Source organism: Protopterus annectens, chromosome 5.part0, assembly GCF_019279795.1.
Source record: "Protopterus annectens isolate FY-2018-M chromosome 5.part0, PAN1.0, whole genome shotgun sequence".
Classification (NCBI taxonomy): Eukaryota; Metazoa; Chordata; order Ceratodontiformes; family Protopteridae; genus Protopterus; species Protopterus annectens.
In genome coordinates, this window is record NC_056735.1 from 1451521388 (window position 1) to 1451537207 (window position 15820).

The 15820-nt window shown below is 39.3% G+C and overlaps 1 protein-coding gene across 1 annotated transcript in view; it reads right to left on the reverse strand.

The window, feature by feature from the left end:
- CWC15 (CWC15 spliceosome associated protein homolog) overlaps positions 1–15820 on the reverse strand; it is a 304908-nt gene that overhangs the window by 269946 nt on the left and 19142 nt on the right. Inside the window, exon 3 of the mRNA XM_044071265.1 lies at positions 3269–3381. Coding sequence (XP_043927200.1) covers positions 3269–3381 — 113 coding nt within the window. The remainder of the gene's footprint in view (positions 1–3268; positions 3382–15820) is intronic.

Genomic DNA, 15820 nt, shown 5'->3' on the forward strand with positions numbered 1-15820 from the left:
ACATTATCAATATGATAAGAAAGGGATTAATTATCTGGACACATTTTAAGTCACAAGTATATAGGAAGAATACTTTTTGCAGTGCCTATCTGCATTTTAAAAGCAATCACCCTTTAGGGCAAAAGAAGAGCATTGTGAAGGGGCAGGCCATTAGAGTAGCTCGTATGACTTCATGCAAAGAAGATTTAGCCAAAGAGTTTGCTAACATCTCTAACGTTCCAGGAGAGGGGATACCCGGTGGACATGTTGAGTCAGATTCTTAAAGAGGTTTATGATAAATGGGGGAGTAAATACAAACCACTTTTAGGGGCCAGTTCAAATTTGGTACCAGATGATCGAAATATATGTATTAATCATACACAGAATAATTTCAGTAAGGCTTGTATTCTGCAGTACAATGTGAACACATATAAGGTTAGAAAAGCACTGGAAAGAAATTGGAATATATTTAGGACTAATCAGAAGATTTTTAAAGTAGGGGAAAGACCTAGGTTTGTACACAAAGTGGGGCTCAACATGAAACAATTGTTGGAAAAAAGGATAGAAAACCAAATGGTGGTTAAACAAGGTACACAGGCTTGTGGAATGTGTTCTTACTGTTCATATATCAAACAGAATAGTTTGGTTTTAAACAACAACAACAAGAGTAAGGTATTTTTCAAGAAGGGAAATTGTAGCACCATGGGAGTGGTGTATTTGGCATTGTGTAAATCAAGTGGGCACTTCTATGTGGGAAAAACCGAACGTATGTTGAAAAACAGGATATATGAACATTTAAATGACATGAGAAATAAAAAATTAACTAATGCTCTTTATAAACATGCAGCAACATGTGTAGATTTTGATAAATTTGTGTTTGGGATTCTAGATATTGTAAAGATTAATCCAAGAGGGGGCGACTGGAAAAATGTATTAAAAAAGAAAGAGACTTAGTGGCAGCTGAGATTAGCTGCTATGTTACCACCAGGTTTGAATGACAGTGTGTCAATAGCCCCCATGTTGCTAGAAAGAGCCAATGGGTTATAGAATGTAATTTTATATTATATATATACATACATACATATATATATATATATATATATATATATATATATATATATACATACATACACACACACACACACACATATAATATTTTTAAAATACATTTTTAAAATATGTTTTAATAAATATTTTTTAATAAATACTTTTTAGACAACATTATTGTTTGTAATTATTAGTGTTCATGTATCTAAAGAATTAATCAAATAGCTTTATGGCACCAAAATACATTATGGATTTATTCTATAAGTTTATATTTACATTTAAACTTCAGTAGGACTGTGTTTCTTTAACATGATTGCAGGGTTTGTGATGTCATTGGTTTCAATTTATATTTAAATGTGGATAATTGATATGTTTGTATTCTGATGAAGTCTCTCTTTTGAGATGAAAGCGCTTAATGTATGAATAAATGTGCTCTGTTTTTCCTACTTCAGTGTATTAGATGTAGTATATTTTATTTTAGGTAGTGCGAAGTACTTCCTCGGAAGCTGGTGCCTGCTCAGCGGCTCTGGACCCATCCAAGGTAGAGACAACTGCAGGATCCTTAGTCGAAGAAAAGTTTTGCGGCATACTGGACTCCAAAAGGGTCTCGGTAGTGGCCTGCGAATCCACAGAAGTGGGTATCAGGGGCTGCAAGAGCACCTCACTGAGGACCGGAGAACTGGCGACTAGCTTAACGGAAGCATCGTCGGTAGGTTTGGACCTGTGCGGTCTGCCTCTGTCTTTATCCTTAAGTTTTTTTGGAAGATCTGCTGTCAGATAGCTTACCGAAGCCATATTGGAATTTGAAGACTGTAGGCAAAAATATCTAGCTACAATAAGGGCCTGGCGACCTATAGTTCTGGCGTTAAAGCACAAAAGCGACAGCGAGGGACGGCGTGGTCTGGGCCTAAGCAAGTGACGCAGTAAGAATGAAAGTCTCGGTGTGGTACCTGCTTTCCACAGGCTAGACAATAACTTTTTCTGACATCGGTTAGAGCAAGAAAAAAGGATCCCCAATAGGGTACTTAGCTTTAAAGACTTCAGCTTCAATTCGGAAGACGAAACTCAGGTAGCGACCGACCGGCACTCATGTGAACTGCTTCTGCTTCGTGCTTCTCAGCAAGAAAGACTGATGTAATGGTGTCGGCTGCCTTACTTTATACTACTGATGACCTGACATCAGTCCTGAAGCGACAGCAACCAACGCAGAAATACTAAGTCTCTGGTATCCGGGCTGGCTGAGGGCTACCCTGGCAGGGATAACCCAAATGTGATGACTGCAACAGTGAAACACGACAAACATCTCCATAATATAATACAAAGAATGGTCCTCTGTTGTCCTCTTCTCTCCCCACTGCCTAAATTCAGCATTCTCATATACCCCTCCTCCTTACACTACTCTCTTCCTCTCCAACTTCCTCCACCATAAGTACTTCAGTGATTTATGTTACCTCTTCCCCTTTTTTGAAACTATCTTGTCATACTGGTTTTGTGCCCACAGCATACCGTCAACTGTATATGTATGTAAATATTCCAATTAACTTTACTGTTTTTGCCCCTTTCCCTTGCAGCTACCCATTAGCTTGCCCTGGTGCCCCCATGCTATATAAACTCTATCCACCACTCCTAATCTTTCTTGGGCTTATTCCTTGAGGGCTGAGGCCAACAAGGATCATTACAGCATCCCAGGCCACACGTCATCCTTGTTGCTCTGGGTGACGTAATGACCTACCCTTGGGCACCCCCCACCACATATGAAGGTTACGTCAGACAGCTACTCTTCCCCAAAGGGAATTTCTAGGCAAATGCCCTCCTTCCTTGGAAGCACTACCATCCTTCCCTCCCTGCCAGTGCCTCAGATACTAGAGCCGTTAACTGAAGCTGGGTAACCTACTAGGTCGTACTAAGTGCTTTCTCCCTCTATGCCATGGTGCTGTTTTGTAAAAAAAGTCTGCTTACAGTTAATGCAAATAGCTCTGTAAATATTATAACAAGACACTGTAATGTTCTCTATCGCTCGGTTACTTATCACCCAATTGTGTGGTCATGTCTTTTTGTCAACTTTGACCACAACCGTAAGACTGACACACGTGAACGTGCACAATTTTAAAATCAAATTTCACATGAATAATGAATTTAGACTTTATTGCTTTTTTAGGCCTAGATTGCATTTAAAAATGGCTTTGTGATCAACTTATCTACCCAACTGACAAATGTAAAATTAAAAAAACAAAAATGGTACCTCGTGAAGGTCTGTCTCTGGTTTTGTCACGTGCAACAACTCGTTCTCTCTCCTCCAGTTCTCTGCGAAAGTCACGGCTACGTACCTCTTCAGGGGCATCCTGAGTGGTCTGTCTGTAAATGTATTTAAAAGACAAGTGACAAACTCAGCAATCCAAAAAGAATGCAGATTGCTTCTCTTAGTTTAGAATAATCTATAATTACAGACAAAATGAAAAATAATTCACACAGAACAAACAGAAGTCCATAACATTGCTCAGACATGACTTTGCCGATGATGAAACCAAACAAAGACAGAGTTACACTAGCAAATTAAAAAAAAAAAGTCTATTATAAGCAAGAAGGAAGCAAACCTGAAGCACATGTAATTTTAACACTGATCAGTGCTCAAATGTTAAGACATCATGCAGACTGAATAAAGGGGACAGCTTCAACAAGTACTCATTACCTGCAGCAGACAGTGTACATTTGACAATAAGAAGAGAAGAGATCTTACATACTAATTATCTGAGATCTCGTTAAGCAATATATATTACCCTAGTGCATTATCACTGAACAAATCAGGGGTATAACAGGAAATCACTTTGAAAGCTACCACCAAGACTTCCTCTAGGACAGGGAAGATTTAAAATGTTACTCCTTGCCCTGCTATTCTAACTGCGCGTTTTGCTATTAGTGAGATTGTTTAATGGTTAAAAATGTGACTCATTTGTGTTTAGGTCAAGAAAGGATGCAAAAATACAGGCTGAAAAAATCTACTGGATGTCTTTCTCTGCCACAGGGTATCCACTCATCTGATACACAATATTTAACTTCAGGCAAAACAGGTCTTGGATTGACAGTAACAACCAAAAGGCAGACTCAGAGAACCAGCTAGATGGTACTTCATTTGAGTTATAGAAAATAAATATAATGCTGTCTGCCTACATCAGTCTGCTAGATGCAAGAATAAGTGGAAGAGTCACACGCTCAATTATCTCATCTGGAAAAAAGTGCTAATGAATTATACCACAGAGCTATTACAGCAGCAAAGACAGAGGTGACCGAGACACATTTATTGGACTATGAGGATAGAAGTCAAAGGAAAACAGTTAAGACTTTCCGCCTTCCCTGGAATCCCAGAAACGTTCAATTGCAAAGATTTTTAGGTAATCAAGGATTGGACAGAGATTCCTGCAAAGAAGCTCCTTATTTAAAGTAACACTTTGTTTTCTTGCTACAAGCACTTTATTTAGTCATTCGTTAACCAGGTTGGTGAACTGGTAATACTGACCCTTTTCCAGTAATGACCCGAGCTCAAAGAGCAGACAGGACATAAATAATGGATTGTAGTAAAAGCAGACAAGGTTAGAGTGCTGTAGTACATTTTGATATTATACATATATTGGCAAACTGCGGTGGTGGTGCTGCGGTAGCGTTGTCACCTCACAGTAAGGCGTCCTGTTCGATTCTCAGCTAGAGCGTCCTCTGTGTGGAGACATGCGTTAATGGGCGCACTTTTGTTGAAGGTTGTGCGTCAGGGCCGGCAACTCGGCACGTAAAAATCTACTGCCAATCATTAGCAGACCGGAATTCCACTGTGGCGACCCCTAACTGGGAAAAGCCAAAAGGCTCATTGGTAGACAAAGAAGACCGTAATGACACTATACATTTACAAGTTTTTATTTTATTTACATGAATTGACAAGTTCTACAGTAATGTATGGTCTTAAAGTTTTAGATATGAATAATGAAGTGTTAATGGATTATTATCCAGTGTCACGGAAAATGGTACAAGTGGCGTCCTACTGAAGGTTATTTCCTTAGAGCAGTTTTGAATGCTGACAGTCTGTTGATTTCTTACATCACACTGTATCGGATTACAAACAGCTGGACTTAGGAGAAGGTTATTTCTCCTACAGTTGTGTTTAAAAGGGGGGTTGACTAACTGGAGGCTCTCTTTGTTGTTGTTTCTTAATGTGTAGGCTTGATCTTGTATTGCTAACACTTTCTTCAATGGGGGGGGGGTGGAAGAACTGTGTTTTTTTTTATTTTAAAAATGAGAGTACTGGTAGGAGGTACTGCTTTGTGAGTAATAGGGAGGCACCTGATGATCTTAAGTACATCACACTGACGCCTTCTGGCATGTGCGAAGGTAACAAAAATCTGTAAGCTCTATTTTCAATAGCATGTAGTTTGTTGGTGTTTCTATTCTGAATCATGATCATAAGCATTTTTTTTTTTTATCACAACCGTTTTATGGCTTTAAATGCCAAGAGGGCTGAGTCTGTTTAGCTTCGTTGATATAGCTAGATCGAACTGGTTTTGTTTCAGGGAGGACAACACATAACAATCTTATTAAATCTAGCCTAGTGACAGAAGATGCTATCAGGAAGAACTGCCCAGTACTAATTACTGATAACTACTCTGGAAAATGAAAAGGCACTTCATAAAGCATATTGGAACTTTCTGTTTAATTGTTAAAATTCTGATATTTTCCTCCACAGTTTGTTGAAATAACTAAATCCCTATATTATGGTACAAAAAGAAAAGATCAAGAAAGAAGCTAGACTGTCTAAGCAATTTTAATTGGTTAAAGGTATAAGACCTGAGTCTTAGTCCCTCATCAAAAGGCTCTCTCTCTCTCTCGAGCCTTTGACAGCTAGGCTGAGGAGTCTTTTGATGAAGGGGCAGGATGCAAATTGTCACTATGTGGATGATTTGCTATAATATCTTGCTGACCAGAAAAAAGATCTTCAACAAGTTTTTTTTTTTTCCATCAGTGGGATATTTTGACAGATTGTCAGACTATAAAGAATACAAAATTAATACTGAGAACACCAAGGCAACAGACAAATCAGTTACGCAAAATCGTTTTCCCGAAATTATCTGATTAGAGTATTCAGAGATACTGAATATAATGTACCAGGAGATACTGAACAGAATGAAAAGCTTGATCCAAAAATGGGACATGGTGTGTTTGAATAAGAGTCATCAGGCACAAGCCATCCAATGGATTATTTTGCCATTGAAATTATATGCTACACAGAGACTTCTTTGCCACCTTCTAATAGTGTCCAAAAAGTGATAGAAAAACTTACATCTAAGTTAATATAGGCAGGGGCCAACCTAGACTATCATGGGCAACTGTGACTCTACCCAAGGATGGAGAAGAGTTAGGAAGTCTAGGATTTTCAGTATGGATGAGATTAATAACAGAGGATTTTTGACCCAACTATGAGGCTAAAGGTGGCTACATCCCTTTTGATTTTTGAACAAGGGCCCACTAGACAAAAGGATAAGAAAATCCTGGAAGAAACACTTATAATAGTAACTGAAATATTCACAATCAGGAGTGTGGCTGAGAAGGTGGAGGTATTGTCTCCTACATGAAATTGCAAACAAGTATTGCCTAAGGGCACCATGGATAGGTGGTTGCTTGAAGCAGCAATATTCACTACTGTACTGAGGAATGCTCTTATGTGCAGAATGCTCAGCATCATGGGAACAATTTTCTGTGTCACCTAAAGAGAGGGAGTCTAGGGAGTTATCTGACAATTTAAAGCCATCAAAGATGTGTTAAGTTCAGTGGGGAAACTGCCCCAAATTGGTCTTTTGGTAGGTCAGGTTAAGACAAAGGGATGGTAGGATAGGTTGAAGATAATTTCAGTGCTAGCTAAAAATGTAAACGATCTGAATGGTAAAAATTACAAATGGGTTTTGGCAAGCTTGGGAAAGAGATTTATGTGCCTCTATATCCACACAAGACTGTGTGTGTGTGGGGGGGGGCATTGAATGCTCCTACATAGGACATTTCTTGCATGGTCTAAGGGGACTGAGGTAATCACCCAGGGCTCTGTGCTATACATGTCATTATCTGCAGCACATAAAATTATTGTGGCCTGCTCAGAGTATGCATGGTGTGTGTGTGTGTGTGTGTGTGTGTGTGTGTGTGTGTGTGTGTGTGTGTGTGTGTGTGTGTGTGTGTGTGTACCAATCAACCAGGTGATCCTGTGAAAAGTCTCCTCCTGGAAATGACCAGTGTAGATCACATATTTACCATACATGGGAATCCTGTGCTCTGCCTGGGCAGCACACAGGCACATTATAGTTAATACAGTAGGCATTACAGACCATCTGGCAGTTCAGGGAATGGACACCTTTCCTGTTTAAGCATTTCTGGCACTTAGGAACAAAGTCCAAGCTATAAATAAATTTGCTCTTCCTGTTCTAACTTAAAGTTTTGGAGTGACTGATTAGCCCCAAAAATTAACAGTGTATACCAAAACTACATATTCTGCACTCTGATTCTAAACTGATTACATATATAGATCTCAATCGTGCAACTGCAGACGTATCAGCTGACCTCATCAGATCAAAACATTGTGAAAGTTTTAAAACATGAGGAGAAGTTGTCTAAGATGACATCACTGCTTAGATTTGGAGAAGCATTTCAGCAGCAAGTGTGAAGGGAAATCAGATTAGAACTAGACAACAGACAGCAACTGAATGTGCCAAAAACAAAAGACAAATATAAGAAGGATCAGCTAAGGAAAGAAATGTGGGACATCCAGAAATAGGAGTGGCATGAACAGAGGATCTCCTCTAACAACCCCGTGTTAACTAAAATTTGACACAGGAATGGTTAAGTAGAGGTGAATTGAACCTGAAAGATGAAAGGTTAATAAAAGTCGACCTGGATAGTTGACACACACACTATGACTTACAAAACCCCATTGAAACAGTAGGAGACAGACAAATGCAGATCTGTAAAACAACAGAACTGGTACCAATGGCACATATTGGTACTGTGCGTGATACATTGATGGCAGAGGGCCTGTATACTGAAAGGCATAATAATGTGGCAAGACTGTTGCACTGGACATTGTGGCTTAGGTTTCCAGTGCTTCTCAGCTACTTCTGTACTGCAGTGTTTGCAAAAAGCATTATAGAGAATGACAAAATGTACATCACATGAGATCAACCATTACCAACAGTTCAAAAATTAGACACGATAAAACCAGATATAGTACTCCATGAAAAAAAAAGACAAAAGTAGCACAGATCATTGAAATTGCTACACCCGGTGATTACAGTGCCTTAAGTACAGAGGGACACAAAGTCATAAAATATCAGGATTTGTACAAAGAAATGACAGCAAAGTGGAAGAAAAATACTCAGAAAGTTTCAATGGTAGGAGGAATGGTTCTAATAAAAAGAATTTACAATTGCACTTAGATATGTTACCAACACATGTAACCCTGTATGAATTCCAAGAGGAGGCAATTCTAGGCATGTTGCAGGTGCTGAGAAGAGCACTCTTGGCTAACATCAAAGACTGAAACAATACTAATTTTATGAATTACAACTGTATCCTGACATAGGAATCAGGTTTTTTCCCATCATGATATTAGAAACCAAAAAGGATTGGAGAAATTAAACCGGCATTGCAGACCATCTGGCAATTCAGGGAGTGGAAACCCATCTCTGGCCATCTGGAACAAATGAAACCTTAATAGCAACACAGGAACAATCATTAGTGCCTTAGGCCTCAGAAAAATGAACAATATCACAGAAGGTCTGCATGGCATTGGTTCTCTCCTCCGTTGTCCTGGCAGCAAGATACGCTTCACCACATGCTAGAACAAACTGTCAATGAACTGGTTTACAATTTGTGATGCTGATGTCTGCAACATTTCTACTGTATTCCTGTAGGTCACTGGAAGTTCCTAGTAGCTAAAATATCTAATACTGCAGATACCTTTGTGTCCACAGGAATGGGCATACCTCGATTCTGCATGTGGATGGCAGAGTTCGAATACATCTTTCACAGCATCCCTGCCCACTCACAAATGGTCTGCTAGATACTGCCTGTACCTCCCCATATGGTGAAGATGGCCACAACATACAACATTGCGAGCACTGGCTCAAATTTTGGCTTCCAAAACATACTGCTGTGCTACTGTGACTCCTAGCACAGCTCTGTTTATGGTCACCAGAAATCGTGGTAGTCAAAATAGGTAAATGTAACAGCACATTGCTACATTTTTATATATCTCTAAATTAGTCTGCCATTTTGGAGTTCTTCATTTCTATATTCCATGTGGCTTATTTGCAGTAGGTTCCTCAATAACATGCTGTTTTGGACTCATTAGCAAGTGCTGCATTCAACCCTATTTTGACCATTGTGCAGGTGTGTAACATGTGCCTTCAAATTGTCCACACCTTGCCTATGGCCTCCATCTATGCTACTTTGCACTGCACTAACCTTTTATATATCTGAACTACTTCCTTGAATTATAGTGCAACTATACACTATATAGTCTTATTACTATAAACAAACATCTTGCTCCCAAACAGCATCTTCTTTTAGCCTAGCTAAGAGTTTAGCCCATGTTTAGACAAGTCAGCACCCAAAGCCCCTGTCCAGCAGGGACACAGGTGGAAACCCAGGGTGTATTTTCTGTTTCCCATCCAGTTATCCAGGTTGCGCTTAAAAAGGGATAAGGAGCTACTCTCCTTGACGTGAACAGGGAGTCTATTCCACAAATGGGGGGAAAGTCTCTGGGACACAAATCTGTCCCAACAAGTTCTATTGATGTCACAGACCAGGTTGAGGTCATGTGTGCAGGTTACTCAAGTGGAGTCTGACTTGTGGATATGCAGTAGTCCCATCAAGGCGGCATCTGAGATTGCTTTGTATGCCAGACAGAGGTCAACTCTAAGGAGTCCGTAGGAGACTAAGTAGAGGGATAGGGATTTTAGCCTATGTAAGGTAGATGTTTGAGGCCCTGGATTCTCCTGGTGAGGAACCTCTGCAGTCATTCCAGCTGCTGCATGTGCTTTGTGAGGTATGTGCCAAATGGGGCGCTGTACTCCATAATTTGGCCTTATAAGGGAAGAATACAGGAATGTTATGACCTCCTTGTCCCTGGATGAAATACCCTTACTTATGAGGTGGGCCATGTAGAAAGCTTTCTGTACAATGGAAGCAACATGGTGGTCAAAAGTCAGGTTGCTATCAATGTATGTACCCAAACCCCTCACGACTGACTGCATGCTTAGGACATTATTAACGTGATAATAATGAGGGGACGTCACTCGCCCCAAAGGGGATGATGATGCATTTTTTGGCAATCAACTTGAGGCTATGTTTCTAGCAACAGTCATTTGTTTGGATGAGACCCTCTTGGAGGATGTCCACATCACTTGGGGACTTGATGACCATGTCCAGGTTGCAGGCATCTGCAAACTTGGTCAGCCATAGCCCACTGGTTTTGGGGTGCCCCTGAGAGAAGTATATCCCAAATAACACAGGCTCCAAGACTGATCCCTGGGGTATGTCACTCATTGCATATCTACTGATGAGGTGACTTCCCCTATTTTGACTTGGTGAGTTCTATCAGTGAGCCACTTTGCTACCCATATGGTAACATATGGATTGATACCTAGTTGAGAGAGTTTACCTATTATGCCCCAGTGGCAAATATAGTGTCAAAGGCTTTGGCCAGGTCAAGGCAGGCGGTGTGCACTGTCTTCGTCCATGGCTTTGATGACGGTCTCAAAGAAGTTGATCAAATTTAACAGACACGACCTCCCCTTGACAAAGCCAAACTGTGTGGGGTTGAGTGTTTGGAGGTTGCCAATGTCCCTGTTAATGAGGTCCATGATAATCCGTTCCAAAGATCGGTGGTGGCTGTCCTCCACTCAGTTGGGACAAAGCCAGTACTCAGACCTTGGTTGAATAGGGTGCCTAATGGTGCTGCAAGTTCATGCCCGAGTTCATGTAGGATGTAGAATGCAGGCTGGGATGTTATTGGGTCACATGGAGGCTGTATTTTCTGTCTTTGAGAGGGCAGTGATGACCTGCTCCCTAGAGACGAGGGAAGCAGGTACTGGGGATGTCCCAATTTACTGATGGGGGGGACAGAGGGGTGAAGTTTTCACTGAATCTGTCAGCCAGTAGGTTGGCTATATCTACAGCATTTGTGTATGTGCTGTCCTTGACCACCAGTTCTGAACAGATCTGGGTGCTTCCTTTGAGACTGCGGACATATGTGAAGAAGGCCTTATGATTGTCTCTAGTACATGTGGCCAATTTGGACTCGAAGTTGACTTTAGAGTATTTCACTAGTACTCTTATTTGCTTGTTCAGGCTAAGGAGAGATTGTTTCCAATCAGGCACTTGCTCCTTCTTGGTCCTGGACAGCAATTTTTTGCTTTTGTTATACAGTTATTTATTGCAGATGTCCACCAGACAGGTTTACTCTTCCTTGGGAGGATGATTTTGTCCTGTTGGGTATTCCTGATTCCATGCATATATTTAAATGCTTTTACATCCCTAAAATGTTTTTTAATCAAAGTTTAATACCAGATTACAAACATAAATTAAATAAATGCATCTTATTCATTCAAAGCAAAGTCACTAATCAAGTTCACACCCCTTTAACAAACTTAAAAATACTCTATTTAGATCATTCCAAATTACTCCAATCGGATTTCCACCCCACAGTCTTCTGACAAACTACATCTTCCCATTAAATATCACAAATAATCTTCAATAATTACCCTAATTTTGATGTTTCTCATCACCTTCCTTTAAAACCATCAGTCAACATACAGGTAAAAAGTCCAGACTTATTGACCTATGTCAATATAATGCTGAAAACTCAACCATATCTACTTATATATTAAATGGATAAATTGATTGTATAACATTAGCATGAGGAAGGGAGCTTTTGCCGAAAGCTTTGCAATAAACTTTTTTGACATACTTGGGAGTTTGTTTTTTTGTTTTAGTATACAGTTCTCCTCACTTTTTATCAAAGCAATCAAACCCTAAGTTTTAGATTACCTACTCCACCAAAATCCAGTCCTGGGAACATAAGTAATGACTCAGTCATTACCCAGTTTTTATTTTTCTTGTACATCCATGCAAGCACAGTTTCCAATACTTGTCCAGGCAGTCCATTTCATGTCCTTGTATATGTGCAACAAACAGACAAATCCTTCCATCAGAATAACCAAAAGTGAATGTCTTTATAACAACATATCTTACATATACACTACAGACAAATCCACAGCATTCCAGCTATCTTTGATATTAATATCACAAGACTGGCTTAATTTGACATCTAATGTACTATTAAACAAATAAATAAATGCTAATGACCCCCCCCCCAAGAATGTCTTAAGTTTACATCCAATTTCATAAAAAGACATCCATATATCATTCACACTAAGTGCACTTACCATCTTTTAAGGAGCCACCAAAACAAAGCAGGAAAAAAAAAAAACTCTTCAGTAGATTAAAAATTCAGTAAGTTACCCAAATTCCACCACACCCTAAAATATTATCTTTCGTAACAGTATTAGACTGTAATCGAAAACATAGGGAATACTTAGTAACTGCTATCCATATAATAAACTAATACTCCTATAAAATACATCCATCTTTTCCTCTAAAACTGAATTGTAATAAACTGAATTAGTTAAATTACAAATATATGAATAATTCTTTTGGATCAGCCTCATACATAAAACTACATTTCTGTAAAATGCAATGCCAACACATACAAGAAAATGTATTACTGCATACTCTGATTTCAGATACTCACCATAGAGTTATCCAGATACCAGATCTCAGCCAAACACAATACAGGTATCAACATTAATAAACACATTTTATGAATCTTTCTAAGAACAGATTACAATGGGAGTAACATAGTTAAAAAAACTCCATAAAAATATTTAACCATAATGACTCACTATATGGCCAATTTAAAAAACAAATGCCACCAATTACAAACAATCTTTCTTACAGTGACCTTTCATTTTACATCTATCAGTCATACCTCAAACTTCACTCAATGCTGCAATTTTCATTAATATCTTTATTGGTACTGAATAAACAGAGCATTTTTTTTTTGCATTCCTGATGGCTCCTCTATCAGCCAGTGCACTCCACGATTATGGAAGCTGGGGATTGACAGCAGGCAATATTGCTATGGCCCACTCATTTCTATATGGGGATCCCCATAAGCTCAGTCACTTGTGGAGAGAGTTGGTCAATAGTAGTGGGCCAGCTTTGCTGGTCCTGCACAGCAACATGCTCTTCCCCCTGTTGTAGCACCCCTCACCATTCCTGTGGCATTTCTTCTAACCTCTGTGGGCAAGTATGCCTTTGCATGCCAAATTCTTCTAAGCTCGCAGTAGGGCTGTACATGGCAGTGCAAGCTTGACAGAGTCTAGCTCCACTTGGTAGACACCTTGGCTCCCAGCAGATGTCACCAATATGGAGCGCCACAGCTGCTTCCCTTCATCCAGGATGGATGAGCTGGCAGCGGCTACTCACTCCCGTCCTCTTCTGCCAGCTCCTACACATGTCCAAGTCACTATCTGTCAGGTTGCCTGAGACATAGTCAGGGTTTTAGCCCTTTATAGCATGGAGCGACTTTAAATGCACGACCCTTTAATGCTGGTACATCACCCAATACAATAAACTTTATGATGCTAAAACATATTAATCTTCCCAACAACAGAGTATAGTAAGTGTAATATCTTACAGTCCAAAACTTCCATTACAATTTTCTGTAATAAAAGGCATACAAATTTGTCATGTAATGAAATCTCCTACAAAGAAAAAAGAAGCTTCTAATCATTGACAAACCCTCTAATCACTGACACTTTCCTATATACTGAGCCTTCATTTCACATCTAACAAAGTCATGCCTCCAAGATTCTGCCTTTATCCACAGACACTTAATAAATTTAGTCTTAAAAGGAATTTGCTGCTCTTCTCCTTAATATCATCACCATTAATGAGCAAGTGCAATGTTGCATACTTTGTCTTTAAATAGTCCCCATAAAATTATGTGGGGACTGGTGAAGGGCCAGACATCACATAAGACCGAACTAAAACATACACAGCTTTGTGGTTCTTCCTAACATCATATTACAATAAAAGTAGCATCTTATAATTCAAAAATCTACCATTACCTCTCATAATAAAAGACAAGTAAGCATAATCATATAATGCAGCCTACTGCAAAATAATTATAAATTTAACAAAATACAAACAAGTATGCTAAGTTTTTGATGAAGGCTGCAAATTCTGGTGCCTTCTTCTGATTGGCATTATTATATAACAATAGGTGGTACAGTGAGTAGAGTTTCCACTTCAGAACAAGAGGTTTGCCAGTGCAAATCCCAGCTGAAGTGTCTCATTCCTGCATCTGCATGTTTTTTTTTCAGGTGCTCCAGTTTCTTCCCACCTCCTAAAGGTGCACAATGGGTGAACTGGCATTCTTTAAAATGCCTGCAGGTGTGCATGTATTGTGAGTGAGTGTATTCTGTGACAGAGTTTCACCCTGCCCAGAAGGGGTTTTGATGCATTGTGCCCACTGGCTGCATGGATAAGCACAGAACATCCTTTGCATTTAAACGCAGACACTCAGTTCAGACATTTTCAAGTGGACATATTCACAGGATAAATGCTTTGGTAATTCATTTATATTACTCATTTTCATCTCTGCATTTATAAATGTATACATGACACCAGCCCAATAAATCTTCAGAAAAGGACAATCTATATTTCAGTACAATTTACATTCTTGAATAGCCTCCATAAATTTCATTCATCTCTGACAAAACAGCCTCATCGTAACCATGTTCAATATACACAGGTCATCCTGCCACAGAAAACAGCCTTCCCAGCTGCCAAACAGGTCACAAAATGTGTTCTCTCTCATAATGCAACATAAAAGTAAATCAAAATAACACTAGGCTTGCCAACTTTATCAGTTTTCAGACAAAGGCAATGCCATCAATTTAACTTCTAAACACATTTTCAAGTAACTGATCCATCACGCCATCTTTATTTTTACACAACCACTCAGTACACACCTTCATCATCTTCTTCCAAGAATCCAACTAACGTCATACTTTTCCTTCCAGCTTTATCCTCCATTGGCACTAGCTGTTACTGCACATATTTAACTTGCTCAACCTTTACACTTGCCTTTTCATGAATCTCAGCAAATTGCCGCTTAATCAGTATCATGGCAACTTGCTCATCATGTAAAAAACACAGTAGCTTCACCTCCAAACGCCTCTAACTTCTGCATGTTACCAGCCAGATGCCCTGTTAAACTTCATAAGTCATGTTCAAGCTCCTCCAGCACCTCATTTCTTACTTCATATTAAGTCAAATTAATTTCTGCATATCAAAACCATGTGGTTTCAACTTGGGTTGTGGCGTTAACACATCTCCTCCTCCAAACTTACTTTTTCTACAACACTGTCTTTAGCTTTCATCATCACTCACTAAAGAGGACCTTCGCACACTATCGCAATCTTTGCCCCAGACAGAAAAAAAGTGTGCACACATATGCATGTGTATTATTTATATATGCATACATACACACAACAAATATACACACACATATATATATATATATATATATATATATGATTTTAACTTAATTATACCAAGTTGTACTGAGAGACATTCAACGTGTTCCTTAAGCACCATAAGACTTCCTTGAAAATGCTGATCAGGATTTCAGGAAAAAGCA